Below are 24,861 nucleotides of genomic sequence, written 5' to 3' on the forward strand. Positions count from 1 at the left end.
TTCAACTCCTGCCATTAGCAATTCCAGCATGCCTCACACACACACACACACACACACACACACACACACACACACACACACACACACACACAAACAAACAACTTGGGATATAATTCAGTGGTAAAATGCCCCTGGGTTCAATCTGTTGTGGCTGTTTCTTTCTCCCTAATCTTATTAACATGGAATACTTGAACATTATATACCTTCTATATATCTGAATCTGATAGGAGCTAAAATTCATTATTCTACTAATTAGTATTGTATGTCCAGTATGTAATTTATGATCTGAATCTGGGAACTTATTTAACTAATCAGAAAACTCCACATACATTAAATTCAGTAACTGGAGTCATGCAGATAAAATGATTTGTTTCCTCTGTAGGTAATCACAGACTGGTAGAGTATAGAGGTAAACTGAGAATAACAACAACAATACAGTTTAATCAGTGCTATAAAAATGTATTTGGAGGGCAGTTGACTCCTTAAGAAGTACCGTGGAAAAAAGGGAGTAGCCAAGTCACAGTCTGATCACAAAGAACGCACTTCTATTCTCATACACAGAGATTTCCAGTAGAATTCTCTACTGCATTTCTACCCACATGTCCTACATTATACGAAAACAGGAAGGAAGTGTCCACTAACAAAAGCAATATGCCAGTACTGTGAAAATTCTTGAATCCTAATCATTTATTTGTATATTTAGTTTTATCTAGAACAACTTTCAATTACATGTTACTATTAAGATCTTTTAACAGTATAATGTTGTATAGTTATTGAAGACACCAGAAACAAAAGCCATAACAAAATGCTGCATCCATTTTCATTATAGTTTGGTGTGAACCAATAATATATAGTAAGCTTCAAATTTTATACTTTGTCCAAAACATTATGTTCTACAAATTGATAAATGATGTTTATTTTTTAAAAAAGATAAAATCATAACACTAGTGCAAATATAAAATAAACCTGTGAAATATTTTATTTAAATTATTAATGAAGGAATCATTAAGATGTTACATCCAGTTCAAAGAAGATTTCAAAGTACCAAAACTTAATAACAGTTGGATCAGAAATACTGAAATGAATTTACAGAGACATACAAATCTGGCTTTTTCTACCAGGGCAGTGATGAAGATAAGTCAATCTTTTTCTCCACCAGACAGGATTTTATTCTATAAACAAGTACTAGGTAACTGTTGTCAGTTATCTTCAATTTAAAGAGTTTTGTAAAATAGCTCAAAGGCCCTTATAAAATCAGGTAACCCAAAATCATATGCTAGATGTTTGATTTACACCCTATCTTCTGATCTATCTCAGAGTCTTTCATAACATCCCTATCACCTTGCTCTTTGTCAGTCCTCTGTGCTGAAGAAAGGCCTTTGTTATTTGTACAGTAGTAATTAGACTACCTTCTTCAAGTTTTCAGGTTCTTATAGAAAAAAAGAGTCGTGAATATCGGCATGTATATCATACATATGCACACTCACACTGGTAGTAAAAATAATTTTCAGTGAATGATCACTTAAAAGTCCTTAAAATGGGAACAATAGAAAATACACCAATATAAGCTTGGCTTATATGTGAGAGTAATACCAATAACAGATGTAGAAGAAAACTGACCTTGGAAGCAACTAGAACAGGGCCCGGGCTCTCAGACCTAGAAGTCCTACTGGATTAATTTGGGGTTCTCACCAACAGAAAGCATTCCTGTGTTGCTACTTGAAAATAATGAAGCACATTATCAAAAAGCTTTTTGTGAGAATATTTTTGAAATGTTGCAATATTTACCTAAGTTAAAACACATTGTACTAGTTTCAGGGGAAATATTTCAGGCAGCATTTTTCTGAGACATTTTTCTACAGTTTTTCATTAAATTATAAAGATAATATATAAACAAAAAAATTTCCAGTGCTTATTTTCTCCCTTTTTCTGTACTTTCTTTGCATAGTACCCACATGACTGAAACTCTGGAAAATCCCTTTTGATTTTCATGGTTCCCCATAAAAAATAAGGGTTGCCTTGTCTTTATTATAGGATTTTTAATAAAACATCTTGCTTAAAAAGTGTATTTCTTTTCTGTCTTTAGGCTACTAGACCAGCTTCCAAGAGCCAATGTTGTTCTCCTAAAGTATCTGTTTGGGGTATTACGTAACATTGAGCAACATTCCTCATCCAATCAGATGACTGCATTTAATTTAGCAGTATGTGTAGCTCCAAGCATTCTTTGGCCTCCTACTTCCTCCAGCGCAGAACTAGAAAGTGAATTTACAAAAAAGGTAATTAAATTTTTCATTTTTATGCCTTAAGGGACTGGGGACTGTGTCCCCATTTTGAAAATGTACTCTGAAAGACAATTTTTAAAATAGCTTATGTATATAGTTACACTGAAATTTGAGTTATAAGTTTCAGTTACTGACTATGGAGTGTTCTTTCCTATTCTGATAGACTATAGGAAGGTGATGTAAGCAGAAAAGTTATAGCGGTTATTTCTCTTTTCCCTTTAAGGAAGCTAACCAGTAGAACTAACTGAAACCACAGGATGATAAGAAAGCAGTTGTTTAAAAAATAAATAAGGACTTTGGAGTAAGACAAGCCAGAGTTCAATTTTCAGACCCACCTCTTACCAAATATACAACATCCTCATCTAAAATAAGGAGGTGGTGATGACATAATAGTTGCTAGAAATCATACCCCTGTAATGCCTAGTTATTAATAAGCGGTTTGGAAATATCAGTTCCCTTTGCTCCCAACATTTCTCCTGCCCCTTGGCCTTAGCTCTTAGGATAAGGAAATACAGAAAGGTTCTGATACGTCTCAGGGGAGGCACAAAGTTCAGTAGTAACTCTTTCCTCTTCCCCAAAGTGCCTCCAGTTAGGGAGTATAATACAAGACAGTACATGGATATAGACTAGATAGTAAAACCATAAGTTTTCTCTCAAGTTCTCTCCTTCATGAACTCTCCTCCCAAACTTATAACAAACCTGCTCTCAAGAAATACTTTTATAAATCTTTATCTCTTTGTATTTTATGAAGTTTAATAGCAATATATATTTCTCTACTCCCAAATGCCCTATAGAGAATACTTGAAATTACCCTCATTTTGAAGAAGGAGCTACTGGTATTAAGGGTTATCATTAAACCAAAACCAAAAATAATAATTTTAACTAGTGCACTAAAATTAGTTTCTGTGTCCATACTACTCTTGAAAGTATTATAGATTTTTAGGAGAAACTTTTAAAATATACAAGTAGTATGCTTTTATATACTTTTAAAAAAAGGAATTTCTCAGAATTTTTGCATTTTCTTATTTTAAAAAAATCAGGATTCATATATGAACATTTATAAACATATGACATGAAAAGTGGCACTTTAATTTTGTCCTTTTTTGTTTAGGTTTCCCTGCTTATACAATTTCTGATTGAAAATTGCTGTAGGATATTTGGAGAAGAAATCACTTCCCTCCTGGGAGAAGTTTCAGTGAGATGTGACACTAGAGAGAATGTCCCAGGTATTGTGAGGAAGTGGATTGGTTTATGTAAGAACTAGACAGATGTCTGTGAAGATGCTAGGACAGTGGTTGTCCTGATGCTCTGAGAATGAAGGGAGCCTCTGACCTAGATCAGTAAGGCCCTGGGCTCTCTTTCCTTCTTTAGAAGGCCTGCTAGTAGGTCAGGGTATGTTAACAGCATGTTGGGGTTAAGAAATTCAGGAAGTGAGTTGCGTGCTGTGCCATGATGGTTGAAGGCTTTATTTTAAATAAAACTTTGAGGAAACCTAACACATTCTTATGCATACACATATACCTGTGTGTGTGTGTGTATGTGTTTGTGTATACACACACACACACAGATTTTATATATGTGAGTATAATTTATATGTGTGTGTGTGTGTGTATTTTATATATATATATATAGACTACAGTGATTGAAACTGGAATAGAAGGCCCAGAGCCAGGCCTGAGTTTTTTCTTCCTTCTAGTAGACCCTGAGGTGCTATTCTTTGTTCTATGAAACTATTTGAAAACAACTAGATCATTGGGGGAATCTTAATTCAAAGGTATATAATCTCTAAAGTATGAATTCTTATATATCTTTGGCCAGTTTTTCTGTGCCTCCACACATCAATACCTTCATTTATAAAATGTAGATAACAATATCTAAATGTGGATAATAATGTCTATGGTTGTTGTAAAGATTAAGTAAGGTAATGAACTTAACTTTAAAGAACTTTGAAAAAGAGAAAGTGGTAGGGTTAATTAATGATGTCCTCAAGACTAGAGTTAATTACGTGTAATCACCAGCAATCTATGTTAGAAGATAGTCTTATTCAAATATAAGTATACCTGCCATTAATTCCTTCCTATTTTTCAACATTTTTGGTCTTAGTTTGTTGAAATTCCATTTCATTAGTAACTGAGATAAATCTAGTATACCAAACAGGTTTTTATTTCTTCTGCACTAGCAGTTGGGAAGACTGCAAAACATCCTTTTTCCTTCTTGAGAGTAGGAATTTGAACACTACATGTAAAGAACATTAATCTAAGCATAGTTTGATGGCAGCATGGGCTATATTTGTGGTAAATAAATTTGTTGATTATAGTTTGCTTTTTTTGACAGATATCTCTTGCTTCCAACTGAATGACTCCTCCTATGACAGCTTGGAAAATGAATTAAATGAGGATGTTGATGCTCCATGTAGTGATTTGGTAAAGAAACTTGGTCAGGGTAGCAGAAGTATGGACTCTGTCTTAACCCTAAGTGACTATGACCTTGATCAGCCTGAGGTGGAAGGTCTTTTAACCTTGAGTGATTTTGACTTAGACCATTCTAAAGATGAAGACATTCAAATGAAGCAGCCTCTTGAGACAAAGCCGGTGAACATTTCAGGAATGTATAGAAAGGCTGCACTGGGGGAACATGCCAGGGCCCCATCTGGCACTTGTTTACCCAGCTACCTGTCCACAACTACAACAGATGCTCCAAAAATCCTGCGGCGACACCGCCGCTGTTCAGAACCAAGCATTGACTACCTAGACTCAAAGCTTTCCTATCTCAGGGAGTTTTACCAGAAAAAGCTACGCAAGTCCAGCTGTGATGTAATCCTTTCTCAAAAAGATGAGGACTGTCTGAAGCAGAATCAGTCTCTCCAGGGAGAGGGTAGGACATGTTCAGTAACAGGCGCTGATGTCAATGAGAAGAATGCCACAAATCAGAACATTAAGAAGAAAAGCTTCTCTGGTAATGAAGGAAATCATGTGAAACTTTTCACTAAGTCTAAGCCCATGGCCATTTCTGTGGCATCTTATAGTCATATACCCTCCCGGGATCATTCCAGGAACCAAACCTTTGATCCAGATTCATCTGGATACTCCCCACCACACACAGCAGATGCCCCCAAGAGTTCAAGGACACATCGGCGCTGCTCAGAGCCTAACATAGATGACCAGAACTGCAAACTGACCTATCTCCGAGGGATTTATTCAAAGAAACAACATAAAACCAGCTGTGAAGCTGGTCTCTTGCATGGAGAGGAGGATTATCTCAAACGGCATAAGTCTTTGCAAATGGAGGGGCAAAAGCTTATCAATCAGAGTTTAGTCATGGGGATTGAGGTGGGCAAGAGCAGTTCCACAAACCAAAGCACTGAGAAGGTTTTACCCCCTAGACTAAACCTTGGCCCCCGAGCCAGCTATTCCAGCTTATCTTCGCCAGGCACTTCCCCATCTGGCTCTTCAGTAAGCTCCCAGGACAGTGCTTTTTCTCAAATTTCTGAACAGTCTGTGTTCACGCCCACTGAAACTTCCTCTCCAATAGATTGCACTTTTCAGGCTCAAAGAAAGCAAGAAGAGCTTTCTTCTGACTTTAGTAGTTCTAGCTTCATTTCTGGAATGCCTGGTCCCTCAACAGGGCAGGCCAGCAATCAACCAGCTTATACAAAAAAGGACAATACTGTAGAGTGGCATTCACAAATGCATTCTGTAACTCTTCATCCCAGCACATGGTTGAGAAATGGTGTGGCCAGTTTGAAAAACTGGTCTCTCAAAAAGAAAGTAAAGGCAGCCAGACCAGAGGAAAAGAAAATCTGTTCCCTAAAAGGACCCTTGGAGTTACCTCCTCATGCTTCTCATGCCAACTCACTGCAAGAAAGACAGAAAGACATACCCTTCCAGGTAGCTGAAGGATTTGGAGCTATGCAGACAGCCCAATGGTATAGTTCTTATCCCTGTCAGGATTCAGAGAAACTCTGTGGCTCTCCATTCAGCCTAGTGGAAAGCAAACTCAAGCTTTGTACAAAGTCCCACGAGAGAGGAGAGAAGGGAGGGCACTCTTCTGCTGGTCCCATGGCTTGGGGAAGGGCCTCAACCAACTCTGTAACTGTGGAAGATGTGGACAGCCCAGATGCAGGGCCTGTAGTGGTGTGTGATGATGGGGACAGACATTTAACCAAAGACATATAGCCACAGTAAGAGTCTGATGTCTGCAAGAACAGAAACTTAGCTAATAATAACATAAAGACAGTAATTATTATGACCTCTTTTTATAAAATATCTGGGATAGGTAATATAAGGATAATCATTGCTAATACTTAGGACAACAAAACACTTCTTTCTATTGAGACAACTTGTCAAAAACTGTATACTAAAATTTTCAGCATCTAATATTTTGGAGGTTTTTCCTTTTTAAAACGTGGGATTGATCCTGTCATGAGATTTTAAGAGATGCATGCACAGGGCTAGAGAAAGTGCCCTCTGTAGAAGCCTACCTGTGTCAACAAGTCTGAGATCAGTGTTCTGAGAAGACCAAAATATCATAAATTGAAGAATCAGAGACAGAGAGAAAAGGGAATGGTATAAAGAAACCATCCACTTTCTGTGGAATGTTTTTAAATAAGTAGGCAAGAAAAAAGACCACTAATCAAAGCATTAAGAAGAAAAGCATGTATGGTAATGGAGGAAATCATGTAAAACCTTTCCCTAAATCCAAACCTGTTGGTTCTAAGCAACTTCTTATAGATGAATAGTTAGAATGAAGGAAGATGCACATCTCTTTTTAGTGATATGCCTCCAAATTGGTTAGGGAGGCCTGATAATTTATTTCCAGGTGAGGGGATGTAACCGTTATAACCTTTAAAGAAAGAGAAGAAAGGTCTATGGATATAATATGAAATAGAGATCTATAAACCATGAGTCAAGAGACAAGAACATGGTGTGGGGGAAAGGATATGATTAAAATGATTAGGGCAAACAGGGTCATGTCCCTTAGAGGTAGCACCTGTAGGTCCAAAGAGCTTATGACACTGGCCATCTCAGTCACAGATGTGTGAAGTAGATTTCACCTTATAACCAACCACTCCCATATTAATACTATATGTCCATATGCATCTTTTATGGTATAATTAATATATTAAGTCAGCAGGGACTCCCCTTACCCTTAGGCATACTACTGGCAGAATTGCAAGATGTGAATGAAGCTTTTAGAGTGTCTTTCTGGAATAACTTACTTCTGTACTTACCAAAAATAATAGTTATAGCCTTTTTTCTTTCATATTGACAAATAGAAAAATTACCCACCTAATTTGAAGCATAGAAGAAAATAGTTGCTAAGGTTCTTTAATGACTATTCCCACTCTGCTCCCTTAGATACTTAATGTGAATAGTCTGTTAATATTGCTGTAAAGTATTATATGATTTGAAGCAGGTTACATGTCATTTTATTATACTTCATCAATCTGTAATATATTAGACTGATGCTTTAAAATGCTTTGAGTTTGTATAATATATCTTGACAAATTTTATTACCACGTTATGTAATAAATGTGTATTTTTGTACTTGCAGAAACTGCTGCTAACTTTTAAAGTTGTTTGATTTTCAAGGCACTGATAATGGATATGTATGAATTCCATGCTGTCTGTTAAATAAAATGCCATTCTACAGAGTTCACAGTCCCATCAGAGAAATATTGACATTGGGGAGTTGTTTTAGTCTATGAACTTTATCTCTGCCTCACAGTGAAATTTCTTGGGATACAGTTAATGCTGATTTGATCTTTGAGCGTTTAGAGTAGGGTTTTTTCTCTTTTATATTTTTAAAATCTTATTTACCAAATGAGTCATGTTTTAGATGCAGAATCTGCATTTTTATCAGGAGTTATTTTTATTGCACCCCAGGAATGACATATCCTATCAGGTGCTCTAACTTGGTAGTGAGGACCACAATTCCACTTTCAGAAGTGTGAATAGTTATGTTTGGGCGATATGTACATACACTGATACTAATTTATACCTAAATTTTATAGAAATAAGGTAATTTTGCCTTTAAAAAGACTCAACTCCTAGTTTTTAGTAGTTTTAGAAGTTATCTATCAAAGAATCATCAGTTCAATTTAATTGACTGTGTGAGACCTTCTAATGGTCTAAGTGTGAATCATTTCAACCAGAGTACCCAGTTGACCTTAGACACACCATGACATTAGTGCTCTTCAGGTTAATGTGTTAAATATGACCGGTTTTTCATGAGTGCTGTATGTTTGCCTTCTTCAAACTCATTGAAGTCTCATTTGTACAAATTTAATTCATTTCAAGGGAATTCAAAAAAAGTATATTACCTTAGTTCAGAAAATTATGTGCTCTAACTTGGTAGCAAGGACCACAATTCCACTTTCAGAAGTGTAAATATTTATGTTTGGGCAATATGTACATATACTGATACTAATTTATACCTAAATTTTAAAGAAATAAGAATTTTGCCTTTAAAAAGACTTAAACTCATTGTTTTCAGTAGATTTAGAAGTTACCTTTTTTATGTTTTTATACTTTGTGTGACATAACATTGAATCAAAAGGATGTAATATATCCTTTACCCAATGACTTATTTTTTCTGTCGAAAAACTTTTAAACATATCTTCATCAAATCTGCTGGGAAGTGTTTAACTTCTATTTTCCTACCAGGTTGTATTTTGAAAACGGCCTATTTTAATGCAAAGAAAAATTCATTACCAAGATACTGTTAGTAAACAAGTTCTATTCCCTGAATAATAAAGTTGGGTAAAATGTTCACTTCCTTTAATATCTATTCTAGTTATGAAGATTTCCTGCTGAAATGAAGAGTGCTCATGAGTTCCATGTTGCCTGCCCTTAGTTAATCCTGTTCGGCTTCTGAGTTACCGTTAAACATTGCATCCAGTTGCTTTCTAATTTTTTCAATATATATTTTTAATTGTTTTTAAATGTTTTTAGTTTTTTAGATGGACACAATACCTTTATTTATTTTTATGTGGCACTGAGGATTGAACCCAGTGCCTCACACATTCTAGGCAAGTACTCTACCACTGAGCCACAACTCCAGCCCAACTTTTTTTTTTTAATACAATGAACTCCTTGAGCTTCAGTTTTGCATAATGTCAGAGGTTATGGCAGAATTGGTAGAAGGCTTGGAGGTGTAATTTGGAAAGTTTATCTTTAAAATCCCCCTGAAGGGGGTTGAGTGTGTGTGTGTGTGTACACACACATACATATATATGTGTCTCAATGGTATTAAATGACTATCCTTTAATTTGTTCTCATTGTACAGCAAAGAAAAAAATATATTTTCACACAGTTCAAAGTGTTTCCTAACATTGTCATCAAGGCAAAGAAAATATATCTTCTGTAGTTTAATCTTACATTTTATAAGATGCAGGTTTATAGACATAAGGATTTAAATGGTAATTGTTTTCATTTAGGCTTGATTTTACATTGTAATAACTTGGAATCAAATTTAGAACTTGTGACCTCTTGATAAGAAGTGAATGAACTGGCTGAAAGTATGAAATAGCATGAGCAAATAAAATGGATGCTATCAAGAAATACCCCTTTCTCTGCAGCTCACAGTAACTACTATTGTTAATGCCTAAAATTTTCAGGAATAAAAATATTTAATACCTTTGCCCAAAATGGGATGAATGGTTAGCAGAAAGTCATTAAAATGCATGAATACAGAGAAGCTTAATGGTTGGTGGCACTGTAAATGAGTAGAAGGAAAATTTTAGATGAGCTAATACAAACAAGAAACTGAATCACAGGGGGCTCCAAAAAAAAAAAAATTGAAAGATAATGGTAAGGGAAAACAAGTGTTAAAATGTAAAAATGCTATTCAGGCAATTAAGTTTTTATTGCTACATGCTATTCTAGACTGTCTTGGTCAGCTTTTTCACCACTGTGACAAAAGGATCTGCCCAGAACAACTATAGGGTAGGAAAAGTTTATTTGGGGGCTCACAGTTTCAGAGATCTTAATCCACAGCAGACTTCATTCCTCAGGGCTTAAGGTGAGGTGGAACACCATGGTGGAAGAGTTCAGTGGAGGAAAGCAGCTCACATGATGATCAGGAAGCAAAGTGAAAGATCTTTGCTTGCCAGATACGCCCTCACCTCCAGCCATACCCCACATGCTGCTTCAGTTACCACTCAATCCCATCAGAAGATTAATTCACTTATTGGGTTAAGACTTCTGTGACCCAACTATTTCTTCTCTGAAACTTTTTGCACAATACCCTTTGGGAGATACCTCACATCCAAACCATAACATAGACCTTGGTGATAGAGATTAAAAAAGAAATGTTTTCTGTCTTTAAACAACTAAGGGGAAAATAAGGCTACATAAAAAAAAATGGCACTGTTGCTTGCATGTATTGATAATAAGTATATGTAATATTTTATTTAATGCTTATAATATCTCTTGTTTAGTAGACACCTTCAGCTGAAACCCTAATCTGATACCAGGTTGTTTCCCTTCCATTCTACCTTAAAATAGAGATAATACTTCTCCCATAATAATGTATTTTAATCAGCTTTGTCATTGCTGTGACCAAAAGACCTGACAAGATCGGATTTAGAACTGAAAGTTTGAGACTCAAATTTTCAGAGAAATGGGCAGGGGGGAGGCATACAAATAGGAAGGGAGGAAGTCAATTTAGCTCTGTTTGCAAATGACATGATTGTATATTCAGAAAAAAACAAAGACTATTAGGACTGACAAATTCAGTAAAATAGCCGGGTACAAAAATTTTAAAAATCAGTAGCTTTTATATAATGAATTATATAATAAATTTCCTGAGAAATTATGACAGCAGTTCTACTTCAAAAAAGCAAACAAAAAAAAACACCTAGGAATAAACTTAGCCAAGAAAAAGAAGTACCTCCCATGTTCTTGGATTGGAAAGATTAATGTTAATATGCCTACACTACTCAAAGCAATACCAATGACATTCTTCACAGAACTAGAAGACAACTCTAAATTTATGTGAAAGCACAAAAGACCCTTGAGCAAAAAGGACAACACTGGGTGCATAAAAAAAAAAAACTTGATTTCAAAACATACTAAGAGCCATAGTAATCAAAATAGCATGGTATTGGCATAAAAACAGATCAATAAAAAAAGGGTGGAGATCCAAAAAATAAACCCAAACGTCTACAGCCAACTAGTTCTCGAATAAGTTACCCAAATTATGCACTGGAGAAAGTACAGCCTCTTTAATAAATTGTTTTGGGAAAATTATAAATGTCCACATTCAGACTTAATTAAAACAAACCCCTATCATTCATCTTATACAAAAACCAATTCAAAATGGTTCAAATACCTAAATGTCAGAACTGAAATTACCAGAAGAACATGTGGGGAAACATTTCAAGACATTGCTAAAGTCAGTGATTTTCTGGACACAACCTCAAATACACAAGAAACAAAAGCAAAAATTGACAGCCTACAAATCTGCACAGCAAAGACAACAAACAACAAATAGACAAGCTACATAATGGGAGAAAATATTTGCCAACTATACATCTGACAGAGGGCTAATATCCAGTATATATAAGGATGCCAAATTCTTAAAAGAAATCCGTAATCCAATTCAGAAGTGTACATATGATCTGAATAAACACATCTCAAAAAAAAGAATAATGCTGACAAATACACAAAAGAATGTGTCAATATAATTAGCCATCAGATAAGTACAAATCAAAACTACAATGACATACCCTCTCACTCCAGATGACTAGTATCACAAACAAAAATTAAATAACATACTGGGAAAGGTTTGGAGAAAAGGGAACTTTTATATGTTGTTGCTGGTAATTTAGTAAAGCCATTATGGTTCTTAAGTAAAACTGGAGCTATCATATGATCCATATGTCTCATATCTGGGTATATATCCAAAGGAAATGAAAAAGCATACTGTTTTAGTCAGCTCTTTTGCTGCTCTGACTGAAAGAGCCAACCAAAACAACTGTAAAGGAGAAAAGGATTATTTTAGGGCTCACAGTTTAAGAGGTCTAAATCTATAGACAGCAGAATCCATTCTCCTGGGCTTTAGGTGAGACTGAACATTATGGTGGAAGAGTGTTGCAAAGGATAGCAGCTCACATTGTAATCAGAAAGATCTCTCAAGAGATTCCACTTTCCAGATACAAATATATAACCCAAAGCCATGCCCCCAATTTCCACCTCCTCCAGCCATACCCTACTACTTCAGTTATCAATCAGTTAATCCCTATCAGGGGATTATTTCATTGATTGGGTTAAGACTCTCACAACCCAATCATTTCTCCTCTAAACATTCTTGCATTGTGTCATACATGAGCTTTGGAGGGACACCTCACATTTAAACCATAACACACCAAAGAGATACCTATATGTCTGTATTTGTTGCAGTACTATTCACAATAGCAAAGATATGGAATTAACCTAGGTGCCTATCAAATAAATGATTAAAAGTATATATATTATATATAACATATAATATATAATATATATATTAAAAGTATATATATATATATATATATATGGAGTATTATTCTACTATAAAACAGAATGAAACCCTGTCATTTGCAGCAAAATGGATGGAAGTAAAAGACATTATGTTCAGTGAAATAATCCAGACACAAAAAGACATTCTCTTGTGGAATCAAAAAAAAAAAAAAAAAAAAAATCTGTAAGTAGAATAGTGACTACTAGAGACTAGGAGTTGTGGATTTGATCGATGCATGCTGTATGCATGTTTGGAAATATCACACTGTATTTCATTGATATATAATTAAGTTTCATCAATAGATCATCTAGATTTTCCCCACCAAAAAAAGAAAGGAATCACATAATAAATCAAATGGACTTAGACATTTATAGAACATTTCAGAACCCAATAGCTTATATATTTGTTTCATCATACATGGGATGTTCTCCAGAATAGACCATATATTATTGCATAAAATAAGTTTCAAAAAAAATAAAAATATTATGCATCAACTCTGACCACAATGGAATAAAACTAGGAAAAAAAAAGAAATTTCAGAAATGGTATAAATCCATGTAGATTTAACATGTTACTAAACAAACAGTGGGTGATTGAAGAAATCAAAAAGATGTTTTAAAATTTGTTGAAAGAAATGAAAAAAGATACATACCAAAGCTTACAGGATGCAACAAAAGCAATACTAAGGAAATTTTATACCAATTAAATATATTAAATTTTTTTCAAACAACCAACCTAATGATAAATCTTAAGGATATATAAAAATCAAGAGCAAATCAAATTCAAAATTATAAGAAATGACATCACAGCAGAATTTGATACCAAAATCAAAAATGAAAAATACCAATGAAACAAAGTGTTACTTGTTTTAAAAGATAAATAAATCAACAAATCTTTAGGTAGGCTAAGAAAAAAAGACCCAAATAAAATTAGAAATAAAAAAGGAGACATTACAACTAACAACACAGAAAGATAAAGGATCATTAGAGACTATTAAAAACAAATACATGCCAACAAATTGTAAAACCCAGAAGAAACAGATAAACTTTTGGACATGCGTAATCTACCAAAATCAAACCATGAAACCAAAAAACTAAACAGACCAATGACAAATAGTAAGACTGAATCAGTAATAAAAGACTCCAAACAAAAGTACAGGACCAGATAGCTTCCCAGAATTCCATCAAACTATTAAGGAAAAACTCGTAACCATTCTTCTCAAACTGTTGCAAAAAGTGAAAGGGAGGGAATTCTTCCAAACTCATTTTAGGAGGCAAACATTACCCTGATATCAAAACCAAACAAGGACACAAAAGAAAACTATAGACTGTTTCTCTAATAAATATAGATGCAAAAATTCTCAATAAAATTACTAGCAGATCAAAATAACCAGCATATCAAAAAGATCATTCACTGTGATCAAGTGGGATTTATCCCAGGGATGCAAGGATGGTTCAATATATGTTAATCAATAAACACAACGCATCACATCAAGAAAATGAAAAATCACAATTATCTCAATAGATTCAAAAAGGCATTTGATAAAATTCACAATCCATTACTCATTTTAAAAACCCTCAGTAATTCAACAGCAAATCCCATCATAATATACAACTATAATGTACCAATAAAAAACTGGAAAGGAAACCAAAAACTAAACACACACACACACACACACACAAAGAAAACCTAATTAGAGGAATATGTTTCAATGTGACAAGAGACTATAGATAACAAACCCACAGCCAATATCATGAATGAAAAGAAAAAGCTTTTTTGCAAGATGTGCCCTCTCACAACACTTACTTAAAATAGTTCTGGAAGTCTTCACCAGTGCATGCAGGCAGGAGAAAGAAATGAAAGGCACACAAGTAGGAAGGGAGGAAGTTAAATCATTCCTGTTTGCAGAGGACATTATTCTATATTTAAAAAAAAAAAACTAAAGTCTCCACTAAAAGAAAATTAGAATTGATATTTATAAGATACAAAAATTAACATAATAATTTTTATTTTTCACAGTGCTACTGATAATGCTGATAATGAGATTATTGAGGAAGAAATTGTGAAAGGAAGCCCATTCACAATAATTCTTTATTAGTCTATTTTAGTTATACATAATATTAGGGCTCATTTTGACATAATTATACAAGCATGGTCTATAATTTGTTCTAATTCAATCCCAAACACTCTTTGTCTCTGTGTTAGTAAGCTTTTTCACTGCTGTGACCAAAAGAACCCAACCAGAACATATCAGGAAGGAAAAGTTTGAGGGCTCATGGTTTCAGAGGTCTTAGTCCATAGAAGGCCAGCTCCATTCCACAGGGTTTGTAGTGAAGCAGAACATCATGGCAGAAGAGTGTGGCAGAGGGAAGCAACTCACCTGGTGATCAGAATGCAGAGAGAGATCTCCACTTGCCAGACACAAATATATACCCCAAAGCCATTCCCCCAATTCCTACCTTCTCTAGCCACACCCTACTACTTCAGTTATCACTCAGATAATCTTATTGGGATTAATTCAATGATTGGGTTAAGACTCAAAACCCAATCATTTCTCCTCCAAACCTTTTTTCACTGTCTCACATGTGAGCTTTTAGGGAATACCTTACATCCAAACCATAACAGTCTCCCTTCCTCCCTACCACTGTTCCCTTCCTTATACTAATCTTCTATTTGTAGTTTTTTTTTTAATTAGTATATTGTAGGTGTACATGAAGGTGATATTCACTGTGGTATATTCATGTACGTACATAGGAAAATGAGGTCAGATTCATTCCACTGTTCTTCCCTGTCCCATCCCTCCTCCTTCTACCTCAACTTCCTTCTTCTACTCAACTGATTTCTATTCTCAAGGAATTGACACACACATACACAAACACACAGATTTTTTTCTGCCTTATTTTGGTGTAGCTTCAAATATCAGGGAAAACATCTGACCTTTGGCTTTCTGGGTCTGACTTACTTAGCATGAAAGTCTCCAGTTCCATCCACTTACCAGCAAATAAACCTACCACCACAGAAATGAAGTTCTATGCGATGGAAGTGACAAAACTGATTTAAAAAAAAAAAAAAAAAGTCCTTTGGGTATAGACTGAGGAGTAGGATAGCTGGGTCAAATGTGGTTCCGTTCCTAGTTTTCCAAGGATTCGCCATACTGATTTCCATACTGTACCAATTTGCAGTCCCACTAGCAATGTATGAGTGTGCCTTTTCCCCCACATCCTCACCAACATTTATTGTTGTTTGTATTCTGAATAGCTGCCACAGGGGTAGGAAAGACAGTGGAATGCGATGGCCATCATTACACTAAGTACATGTATGAAGACTCGAAGGATGTGATTCTACTTTGTGTACAACCAGAGAGATGAAAAATTGTGCTCTATATGTGTAATATAAATTGTAATGAATTCTATTGTCATATATAACAAAATTTTTTAATTAAAAAATAAACAAATTTAAGAAGTCACAAGACAATGGAAAGACATCAGTATTCATGAATTGGAAGAAATAATATTGTTAAAAATATCTAGCTGGGCATGGTGGCAGTGGGTCTGGAGGCTGAAGCAGGAGGATCACAAGTTAAAAGCCAGCCTCAGAAATTTAGCAAGGCCTGAAGCAACTTGGCAAGACCCTGTCTTAAAATAAAAATTAAAATTGCTGGGGATGTCATTCAGTGGTTAAGTATCCTTGGGTTCAATACCCAGTACCAAAAAAAAAAAAAAAGTCCATACATCCCAAAGCAAATTATCAATTGAATACAATCCCCATCAAAATACCAAGGATATTCTTCATAGAACTGGAAAAGAAAATCCTACACCTCTGGAAACACAAAAGATCCAAAATTAGCCAAAGCAACCTTATGCAAAAAGAAGAAAGCTGGGGTTAGAGATGTAACTCAGTTTTAGCATGTGCTAGGCCCTGGATTTATCCCTAGCACAACAAAGAAAAGAAAACGAAAACCGGAGATATCATATTACCTGACTTAAAAAATACATACTACAAAACCATTGTAAACAAAATAGCATGTTCTTGACATAAAAACAGACATATAATGCAATAGAACAGAAAAGTACCTTTGGCAAAAGTGCTAAGAACATGCATTTGAGAAAGGACATTCCTTTCAATAGATAGTACTTGGGAAATGTGCTTCTAAGTTCCAATCTCAGCAGTTACAAAAATCAACTGAAAACGTATTGAAAATTTAAATTTAAGACATGAAGCAATGAAACACTGGAAGAAAATATAGGGAATATGCGTCTGGACTTTGGAATGAGAGAGGATATTTTGAACAAGACCCTAAATGCACAGGAAACAAAAAGAGACAAATGAGATTTCATTGAAACTAAAAAGCTTCTACATCACAAAGAATCAGAGCATATAAGAAACAAACCTACAGAATGGGAGAAAATGTTTGCAAACATATGTTTGACAGGAGGTTAATATCTTGAAGACATAATGAACTCAAACTAAATTGCAAAACAATAATTCAGTTAATGGTTTGAGGTTGTGGCTCAGTGGTAGAGTGCTTGCCTAGCATGTGCAAGGTGCTGGGTTTGATCCTCAACACCACATAAAAATAAAATAAAATTATAAAAAATAATATTTTTTAAAAAACAATAATTCAGTTTAAAAAATGGGCAATATATCTAAGTAGACACTTCTAGGAAAACACACAATGGCCAACAGATACATGAAAAAATGTTCAACATCACTAATCACCAGGGAAATGCAAATCAAAACCACAATGAGGTATCACCCACTTCCAGTAAGAATGGCTATTACAAAAAAGATAAAATATAAATGCTAGTGAAGATATAGAAAAAGGAAGCCCTTTCACACTGTTGGTAGAAATGTAAATTAGTATAGCAATCCCACTATTGGCTATATATCCTGAAGAAATGAGGTCAGTATATTGAAAAGACATCTGCACTCCCATGTTTACTGCGGACTATTCACAAGAGCCAAGATATTTAATCAACTTAAGTGTCCATCAGTTGATGACTGGTTAAAGAAAATGTGTTCCACATTCACAATGGAATAATATTCAGTCATATAAAAGAATGAAATTGTCATTTGTGACAACTAAATGGAAGTGGACCATCATGTTAAATGAAATACACTAGGAACAGAACAACAGGTACTGCATAATCTCACTCATATGTGGAATGTAAAAGAGATTTCCTCCTAGAAATTGAGAATAGAATGGTGGTTGCCAGATGCTGGGGAAGAATAAGAAAAAGGGAAAGATGGAGAGAAGTTGATTGATAGGTACTAAGTGACAGAGTAAGAAGCTTTGGTGTGGTATTTCACAGTAGGGTGACCATAGATAACAATAAGATTTTTTTTTTCCACTGAGGATTGAACCTAGGGGCACCTTGCCATTGAGCTACATTACCAGTCCCTTGTTCTTTTCATTTTTTAAGACAGAGTCCCACTAAGTTTCCAAGGCTGGGCTTGAACTTGCAGTTCTTCCTTCTCAGCCTCCTGAATCACTGTGATTCCAAGTGTGCACCACAACACAGGTTTAGAAGTTGTTTAACTCAATTTAAATATTACACAATGTGTAAACATATTGAGAAATTACATGGCACCCATTATTATGTGTAATTTTTATGTTTTTATGCATCAGTTGAAAAAATAAAATAATAATAATAAAATTATAATAAAAGTGAGAAACAAAGAATCCTAAATGAAAGTGATCTAAGCCCGGCATGGTGGTACATACCTATAATCCAGCAGCTCAGGAGGCTGAGGCAGGAGGGTTGCAAGTTCAAAGTGAGGTCCTAAGCAAGTTAGCAACACCCTGTCTCTAACTAAAATTTAAAAAGGGCTGAGGATGTGGCTCAGTGGTTAAGTGCCCCTGTGTTCAATCCTGGTACCCCTGCACACATACACACACAAAGTAATCTAAACTTCAAAGTGGCAAATGCTGAGACCAGTAGGATATGATACATGTATATATTATAATGTCCATAGCAACTACTATAAACTATATTGTTAGTTTCTTTCTCTAAGACTCCAGAAATAAATCAAGATGAAACCTATAAAAAAAAAAAAAGTTTAGGGGCTGGGGATATGGCTCAAGTAATAGTGCACTCGCCTTGCATGCGTGGGGCACTGGATTCGATCCTCAGCACCACATAAAAATAAAATAAAGATATTGTGTCCACCTAAGGCTAAAAAATAAATATTAAAAAAAAGTTTAAATAAGTCACAGAAAGGCAAAAATGGGAAACAGGAACAAAACTAGAGGGAAAAAAAAACAGGAAATGATATGATGGCATATATAAGCTTTAACATATCAAGATTGCTCTAAATGTAAATGACCTGCGTGCACTGACCAAAAGACAGATTGACAAAGACAAATTGGCAGGGAGTGGAAAGAAGAAGAAAAGCAAAAACACCTAGTTCACTATGCCCTGTCTACAGGAAAATCACTTCAAACTCAACGACACAGGTAATAGGAAAAGGATGGACGTTGAAAAATACATACTATGCAAACATTAACCAAAAGAAAGCAGGAGTGGCTGTGTTAAAATTGGTTAAGGCAGGCCTCAAAGCAAAGAAAATTGCTGAAGACAGAAAGAGACAGTATATGACAATAAAATGATCAATCCACCAGGAAGACGCAATCACCATAAATGTGTAAATGTCTATACGCAAACTGAGCCTCAACATAAGCAAAGCAAAATAATTATACAACTGAAATGAGAACTAGACAACTCCAGCCATAATTAGAGACCTCAACATTCCTCCCAATAACTGATAGAACTAGATAAAAACCAGTAAGAAAATAGAACTCAATACCATCAAGAGGCAGTTACAAAAGACTTTTTTTTTTTTTTAACTCAAAGAACTAAATAAAAATGAAACAGATTAAAATATGTGGGATGCTTCTAAGGCAACTGAGAGAAAATTTTATAACACTAAGTGCTTGCATTTAAAAAGAGGAAGAACCTCAAACCAAAAGCCTAAGTTTCTACTTAAAGGAATTAGAAAAAAATAAATTCAAAGCGAGCAACAGGGAATAATGAAGATCAGAGCAGAAATCAATGAAACTAAACACAAGAAAATAAAGGGGGAAAAAGTTTAATTCACTCAAGAAAAAAAAGATTGGTAAACCTTTAGCAAGGCTGATGACAGCACACACGTGCAAGCACAAGTCACTAACATCAGAAATAAAACACAGGACACCAGTACAGATCCTGCAGCCATTAAGAGGGTAATAAGAGAATATCGAGAAATTTCATATTTACACGTTTGACAAGCTGAGAGATGGAACAATTCCTCAAAAACTACAAATTACCGACACTCCACCAAGATGAAACAGATTGTTTAACAATTATAGGACTTTTGAACTAACTAAAATCAAAATTTAAAGCTCATGAAGAAAAAAATCTTCTATTTCCAGATAGTTTCTCTTTAAACATTAGAATCCTCTGATGAAACTAAGACCAATTTTATATGATCTCTTCCAGATAACAGGTAAAGAACTTTCTTAAGTCATTTTATGAAACTAGTACTACCCTGATATAAATTCTAAACAAAGACAGTACCAAATAACAAAATTTTGGATCAACATATCTAATGCAAGATTTTAAACAAATAAATTAACCGAAAACTGAATCTGACAATGAATAAAAAGAATTATGTGCTCTGCTATGATCAGGCAGGTTTTTTTTTTCTTTTTCCAGGTATGCGGGGTGGTGCAACATCCGAAAACCAGTCAGGATCTACCCTACCAGCAGCATAAAGAAGAGCATCCTGAGTATCAATTGGCATAAATACACATTTGACCACCTCTCAGAGATAAGGTTGCTTAGCAAACTTGAGGACAGTTTTTCATTAGAAAGCACAGCTTCCTGCCCACCCCAAACCTAGTCATTGGAAGGGGGTTTTCTTAAAACATTGGGGGCCAGGAGCATAAATACACTCTGCCTCAGTTGCCTCATCTGTAAAATGGAAAGACCTACTCACAGGACAGAAAGCATTTTTTTTTTCCACAAATATGTGAGATCTCTCACTGTCAGGTGCTGTCCTTACTGGGCCCACAGGCCCAGGGACAACCCTGTCCTCCTTGCCCTCCTGGAGGCTACATTGTAGTGGGCACGGCAGACAATCAAGGAGACAATTGGGGATATTTAGAGTAGATGATAAGAAGTGCTAAGGAGAAAACTAAAGCACAGAAGAGAGAGGGGAATGACAGGAGCCAAGCGTGGTGGTGAAATGTCAGGTCAGAAGTCCAGGCAGCCAGCACTGAGGGCACCTAGAGCAAGAGCATGTGGCTATGTGAAGAACAGGGGCCTGCCACAGAGTGTAAAGCCCTCCATGTACACGGGTCAGGGAGGGTTCATCTGATATTTTATGCACTTGTGGTCTTTTTTCTTTTTGTTGCCTCCAGGTTTTGTCAAAAGATTTAAAAATATCTAAAATCAGATCTGTTTGATGTGACCTGAGAGAGTCACAGGCCAAGCTCAAATGACCCCAAGAGGCCACATCTGGCAAAAGCTCCACAGTTAGGCAGCAGGGCGTTTGTCGTGTTTTCTCCACAGCCCCTGTCCATCCCTGGCATTGGCCGACCTGAGAAGCTGGTCATTGGATGCTTACTTAGAACCCAACACCAGGTTAAGCCATGTCCAGGTAGTGAGCCAAAGACTGGCTTTCTCAACGCATTTCTCAAATGCCAAATGCTCCCTTCCCTAGGATCTGTGCCTATTCTGCTTTGGCTTCTCATCCTCTTAGTTGTAAGGACAGCACTGTGTTATTTGTCTGTCTTCTGCAGCATGTTCCATCCATGAATATACACTGAGGTCACTCATACCCAGAGCTGTGGCAGTGGACAAAAACATTGGTCCTTTATTACCAGGACACACAGAAACAGTGCTCAGTCTCCCAAGGACAGTGAAGTTTGACTCCATCGAGGTCTGAGGAATTTTCTTCCATCCACGAGGCTTTACTTTCCCTCCATGTGGTGTCCAGTGTGGGCTACGTACATTGTCCAAGTAGCTGGTCTCAGTTAAAAGATCTCTTGGCACCAACCTCAACAACTGGTCAACTTACAGTCATGTAGACAGAACTGTCTGGTGGGCAGTTTTCACTTTTCACTTGGCTCTGGGTGGCATGAGTCTGGATGGGGCCAGTTGGGGCCCTGCATGTTCCCTTTACAGAGCCGGAGCAGCCCTACCTTCCCACTGTCCTTCCTCTGCATGAGGTAGTTTGGAGAGTGGGGGCAACAGAATGGGGGTAATTTCAGGTAGCTGATAAATAGGATGGGGACTGTTAGTTCCCTAACCTGGAAAAGACTCCCGGGCTCCCCTGTCCACAGTGGACCTGCCAAGGCTTTGACATTCGCCCAAGCCCGTGCCAGCATGTGACTGACCAGCCTACAACAAAGGCTTTCTCAGAATCTGAGGTTAAGAAAGATGAAGGGCCAGAGCCGCCTGTCTGTCTGCAACAGGCATATTGCATAATACTGGCTTCCTCTGATCTTTCTGGTACGAGTTCCTAGTTTCTCCACTTCTCCCTTTCAGCTTTGTAATACAACACTCAGCCACTAGCTTCTTATCTTTGCTGTCTGCCCACCCCCACCCCCCACCTCCTACCTCTCCTCTCAGATACACACAGAAAACCATTCCTGCTTTGAAGCCTTAAGAATCTTGTCATTTCCTTTAACACCCTTTGTTTGCTGGACTCATTGTTTAGTGATGCTGTAGCCATGTGAGGAGCTTCGCCTGCCCACCTCCCATAGCCAACGTCATTTCCTCTCTCCCAGTAAGAAGGGTCTCTGGCAGGCAGGCCACATGCCCTCATAGGCTCCGGAGGGCCCATCCTGGGGGTGGAGACAGGGCTTGCGTTTGCATACTTGGTCCAGAGTTTTTTCACTCTTCTGTCAATGCAGGAGATGCCAAAGACAAGAGTGTTGACCTCCTTAGCTTTTATCTTCATAAGCATCCTCCCAAAGGGAATAATGAAGAGCCCTGAGTTAACAGGCCCAGCCCAGGAAAGATGGCAGTTTTCCCCTGTGGGGAAACTTCTGGGGTTAACACCTTCACTGGGTCTCCAGGTTTGACTAGGGGCAGCAGCATGGTGAGCTGTGGCATGTACACTAGCCTAACATTCTGTGTCTAAAGAACCCCAAGACCCCATGGAGGTGTTTTCTAAGTATCCCAACCTTGGAAAACAGACCAGACTCACCATAAACTGATAATTTACTTTATAAAAAGATTTCTTGCTTGCTTCCTTTGTTCTTTCCAAGAAGGCAGTTTGATTTGAGGCAAAATAAATAAATAAATAAATAAATAAATAAATAAAAAGTTTGCCCCCAGGTAGCTTTTCACAAAGATATTAATGGAGAGATCAGGGACTGCCCTTCAGTGGTTCCAAAGTGCTTGGGTTTCTCAGAGATAGGAACACAGATGCCCACAAATTTTTCAACACTAAAAGAAAAAGCCAAATAAAACTGCACAGTCTACTGGAAGTATCATAGCATTTCCATTGTGTGTAATTCATGAACTTAGTATGCTGACTTGTGGGAAAATAAGGTCTGGCTCCTGAAAAAATAAACTACGTATAATCATTTACATAAGGTTTTTGTTGGAAAAGTATGTTCAAATTGGGATATGGAGGGATAACAAAAATAGCCATTAGAGGTAAAAAGGAGGCATGCCTTTGGTACTTGCTCAGGACTTTGTTCTGTGTCCCATTCAGCTGCCAATCCCTCAGACTCTCATGTGGACTTCCCACTACGAAGAGATCAATGCCTGGAATACTGTTCCATGGGACTAATACAACTCAAGGATATATTTCTAGAAATGCAAAAAAAAAGTGAGAAGAGAGGGTTTGAGTTTTGTAATCTTTCCTACCTGCCTGTCCCCCAAGAAAAATGTAACACTCAGGATTGAGGGTTGGGGAGGAGGAGGGATTAAATAACATGAAGAGGATAATGTAGGGTTGATGATAATAAACGTGGTCTTCACTAATATTACAAAAACCATGATCATCTGTTAGCACCTTATAGTTGTTAGTTTATTCATATTATTTTTCAAAACCCATTATGACATGGATGATTGCCCACACCTTACAGGTAAATAAACTGGTCACTCAGCTAGTAAATAACCGAGGCAGGACTAGATTTAAATCTTGATTATTCACTATCCTTGTGTCAAGGCACCAAGCTGCAGGGTTCTTGTGCACTTATAATGTAAAGTTCTAACACCTATTCATTTCCCAGTTATTCCAAAGTTCTTTGGGGATCTCAGACCTGCTGTCTTTTGTCTGAAAACAGATCAACCAGTACTACCCATGAAAGAAAATGATAAATTATCATCAAAATTAAACATGTCTCATCAAATAATACCATTAAGATGATGAGTAGATAGGCCACAGACTGGGAGGAAAGTATATATAGCACATACTCAACCAATCCAAAATAAAGAAATCCTACAAATCAAGCACAAAGACAAGCAATCCAGTTTACAAAATAGGTAAAAGACCTGAAAATACACTTCACAAAGGGGAGAGGCACATGGCTAGTAAACACTTGAGAAATGCTTAACATGATTAAATAAGAAAATGCAAATGAAAACCACAGTGAGATCACATTATATACCTACTAGAATGGCTAAAAGTTGAAAGACTGACACCTCTAAAAATCTCTAAAGGATATGGAACAACTGGAGTGCTCATACATTGCCAGGTCAAGATATAAAATACTACATTAACTTTGGAAAAGGTTTTGACAATTTCTTATAAACATATATTTTCTCTACATACCTACTTAGCAGAAATGAATTTTTGTACATAAAGATTCACTGCAGCACATACTAGAAAAAAATGTAGGCCCAACACTCCAACATATCAGCTCGGGAACTGACTTCCTTAACAAGATTCCTAAAGCACAAGAAGTAAAATCAAGAGTCAATAAATGGGTTGGCATCAAACTAAAAAGTTGCTTCACACCTACAGAATGGGAGAAAATCTTTACCACCTACACCTCAGATAGGGCACCAATCTCCAGGATATACAAAGAACACAACATACACACACACACACACACACACACAAAAAAAAAAAAAAAAAG

The 24,861-nt window shown here is 36.4% G+C and overlaps 1 protein-coding gene across 2 annotated transcripts in view; it reads left to right on the forward strand.

Moving 5' to 3' along the window:
• The window catches only part of Arhgap20 (Rho GTPase activating protein 20), a 109,104-nt gene extending 101,169 nt beyond the window's left edge, over positions 1 to 7,935 (forward strand). For both annotated transcript variants that reach the window (XM_015489910.2, XM_048796040.1), the window contains 3 exons: positions 2,087 to 2,276; positions 3,394 to 3,508; positions 4,617 to 7,935. In XM_015489910.2, coding sequence (XP_015345396.1) covers positions 2,087 to 2,276; positions 3,394 to 3,508; positions 4,617 to 6,457 — 2,146 coding nt within the window. In that variant the 3' untranslated portion in view covers positions 6,458 to 7,935. The remainder of the gene's footprint in view (positions 1 to 2,086; positions 2,277 to 3,393; positions 3,509 to 4,616) is intronic.
• Positions 7,936 to 24,861: the final 16,926 nt, after the last annotated feature.

The sequence above is a fragment of the Marmota marmota genome, unplaced genomic scaffold, assembly GCF_001458135.2.
Source record: "Marmota marmota marmota unplaced genomic scaffold, marMar, whole genome shotgun sequence".
Classification (NCBI taxonomy): Eukaryota; Metazoa; Chordata; class Mammalia; order Rodentia; family Sciuridae; genus Marmota; species Marmota marmota.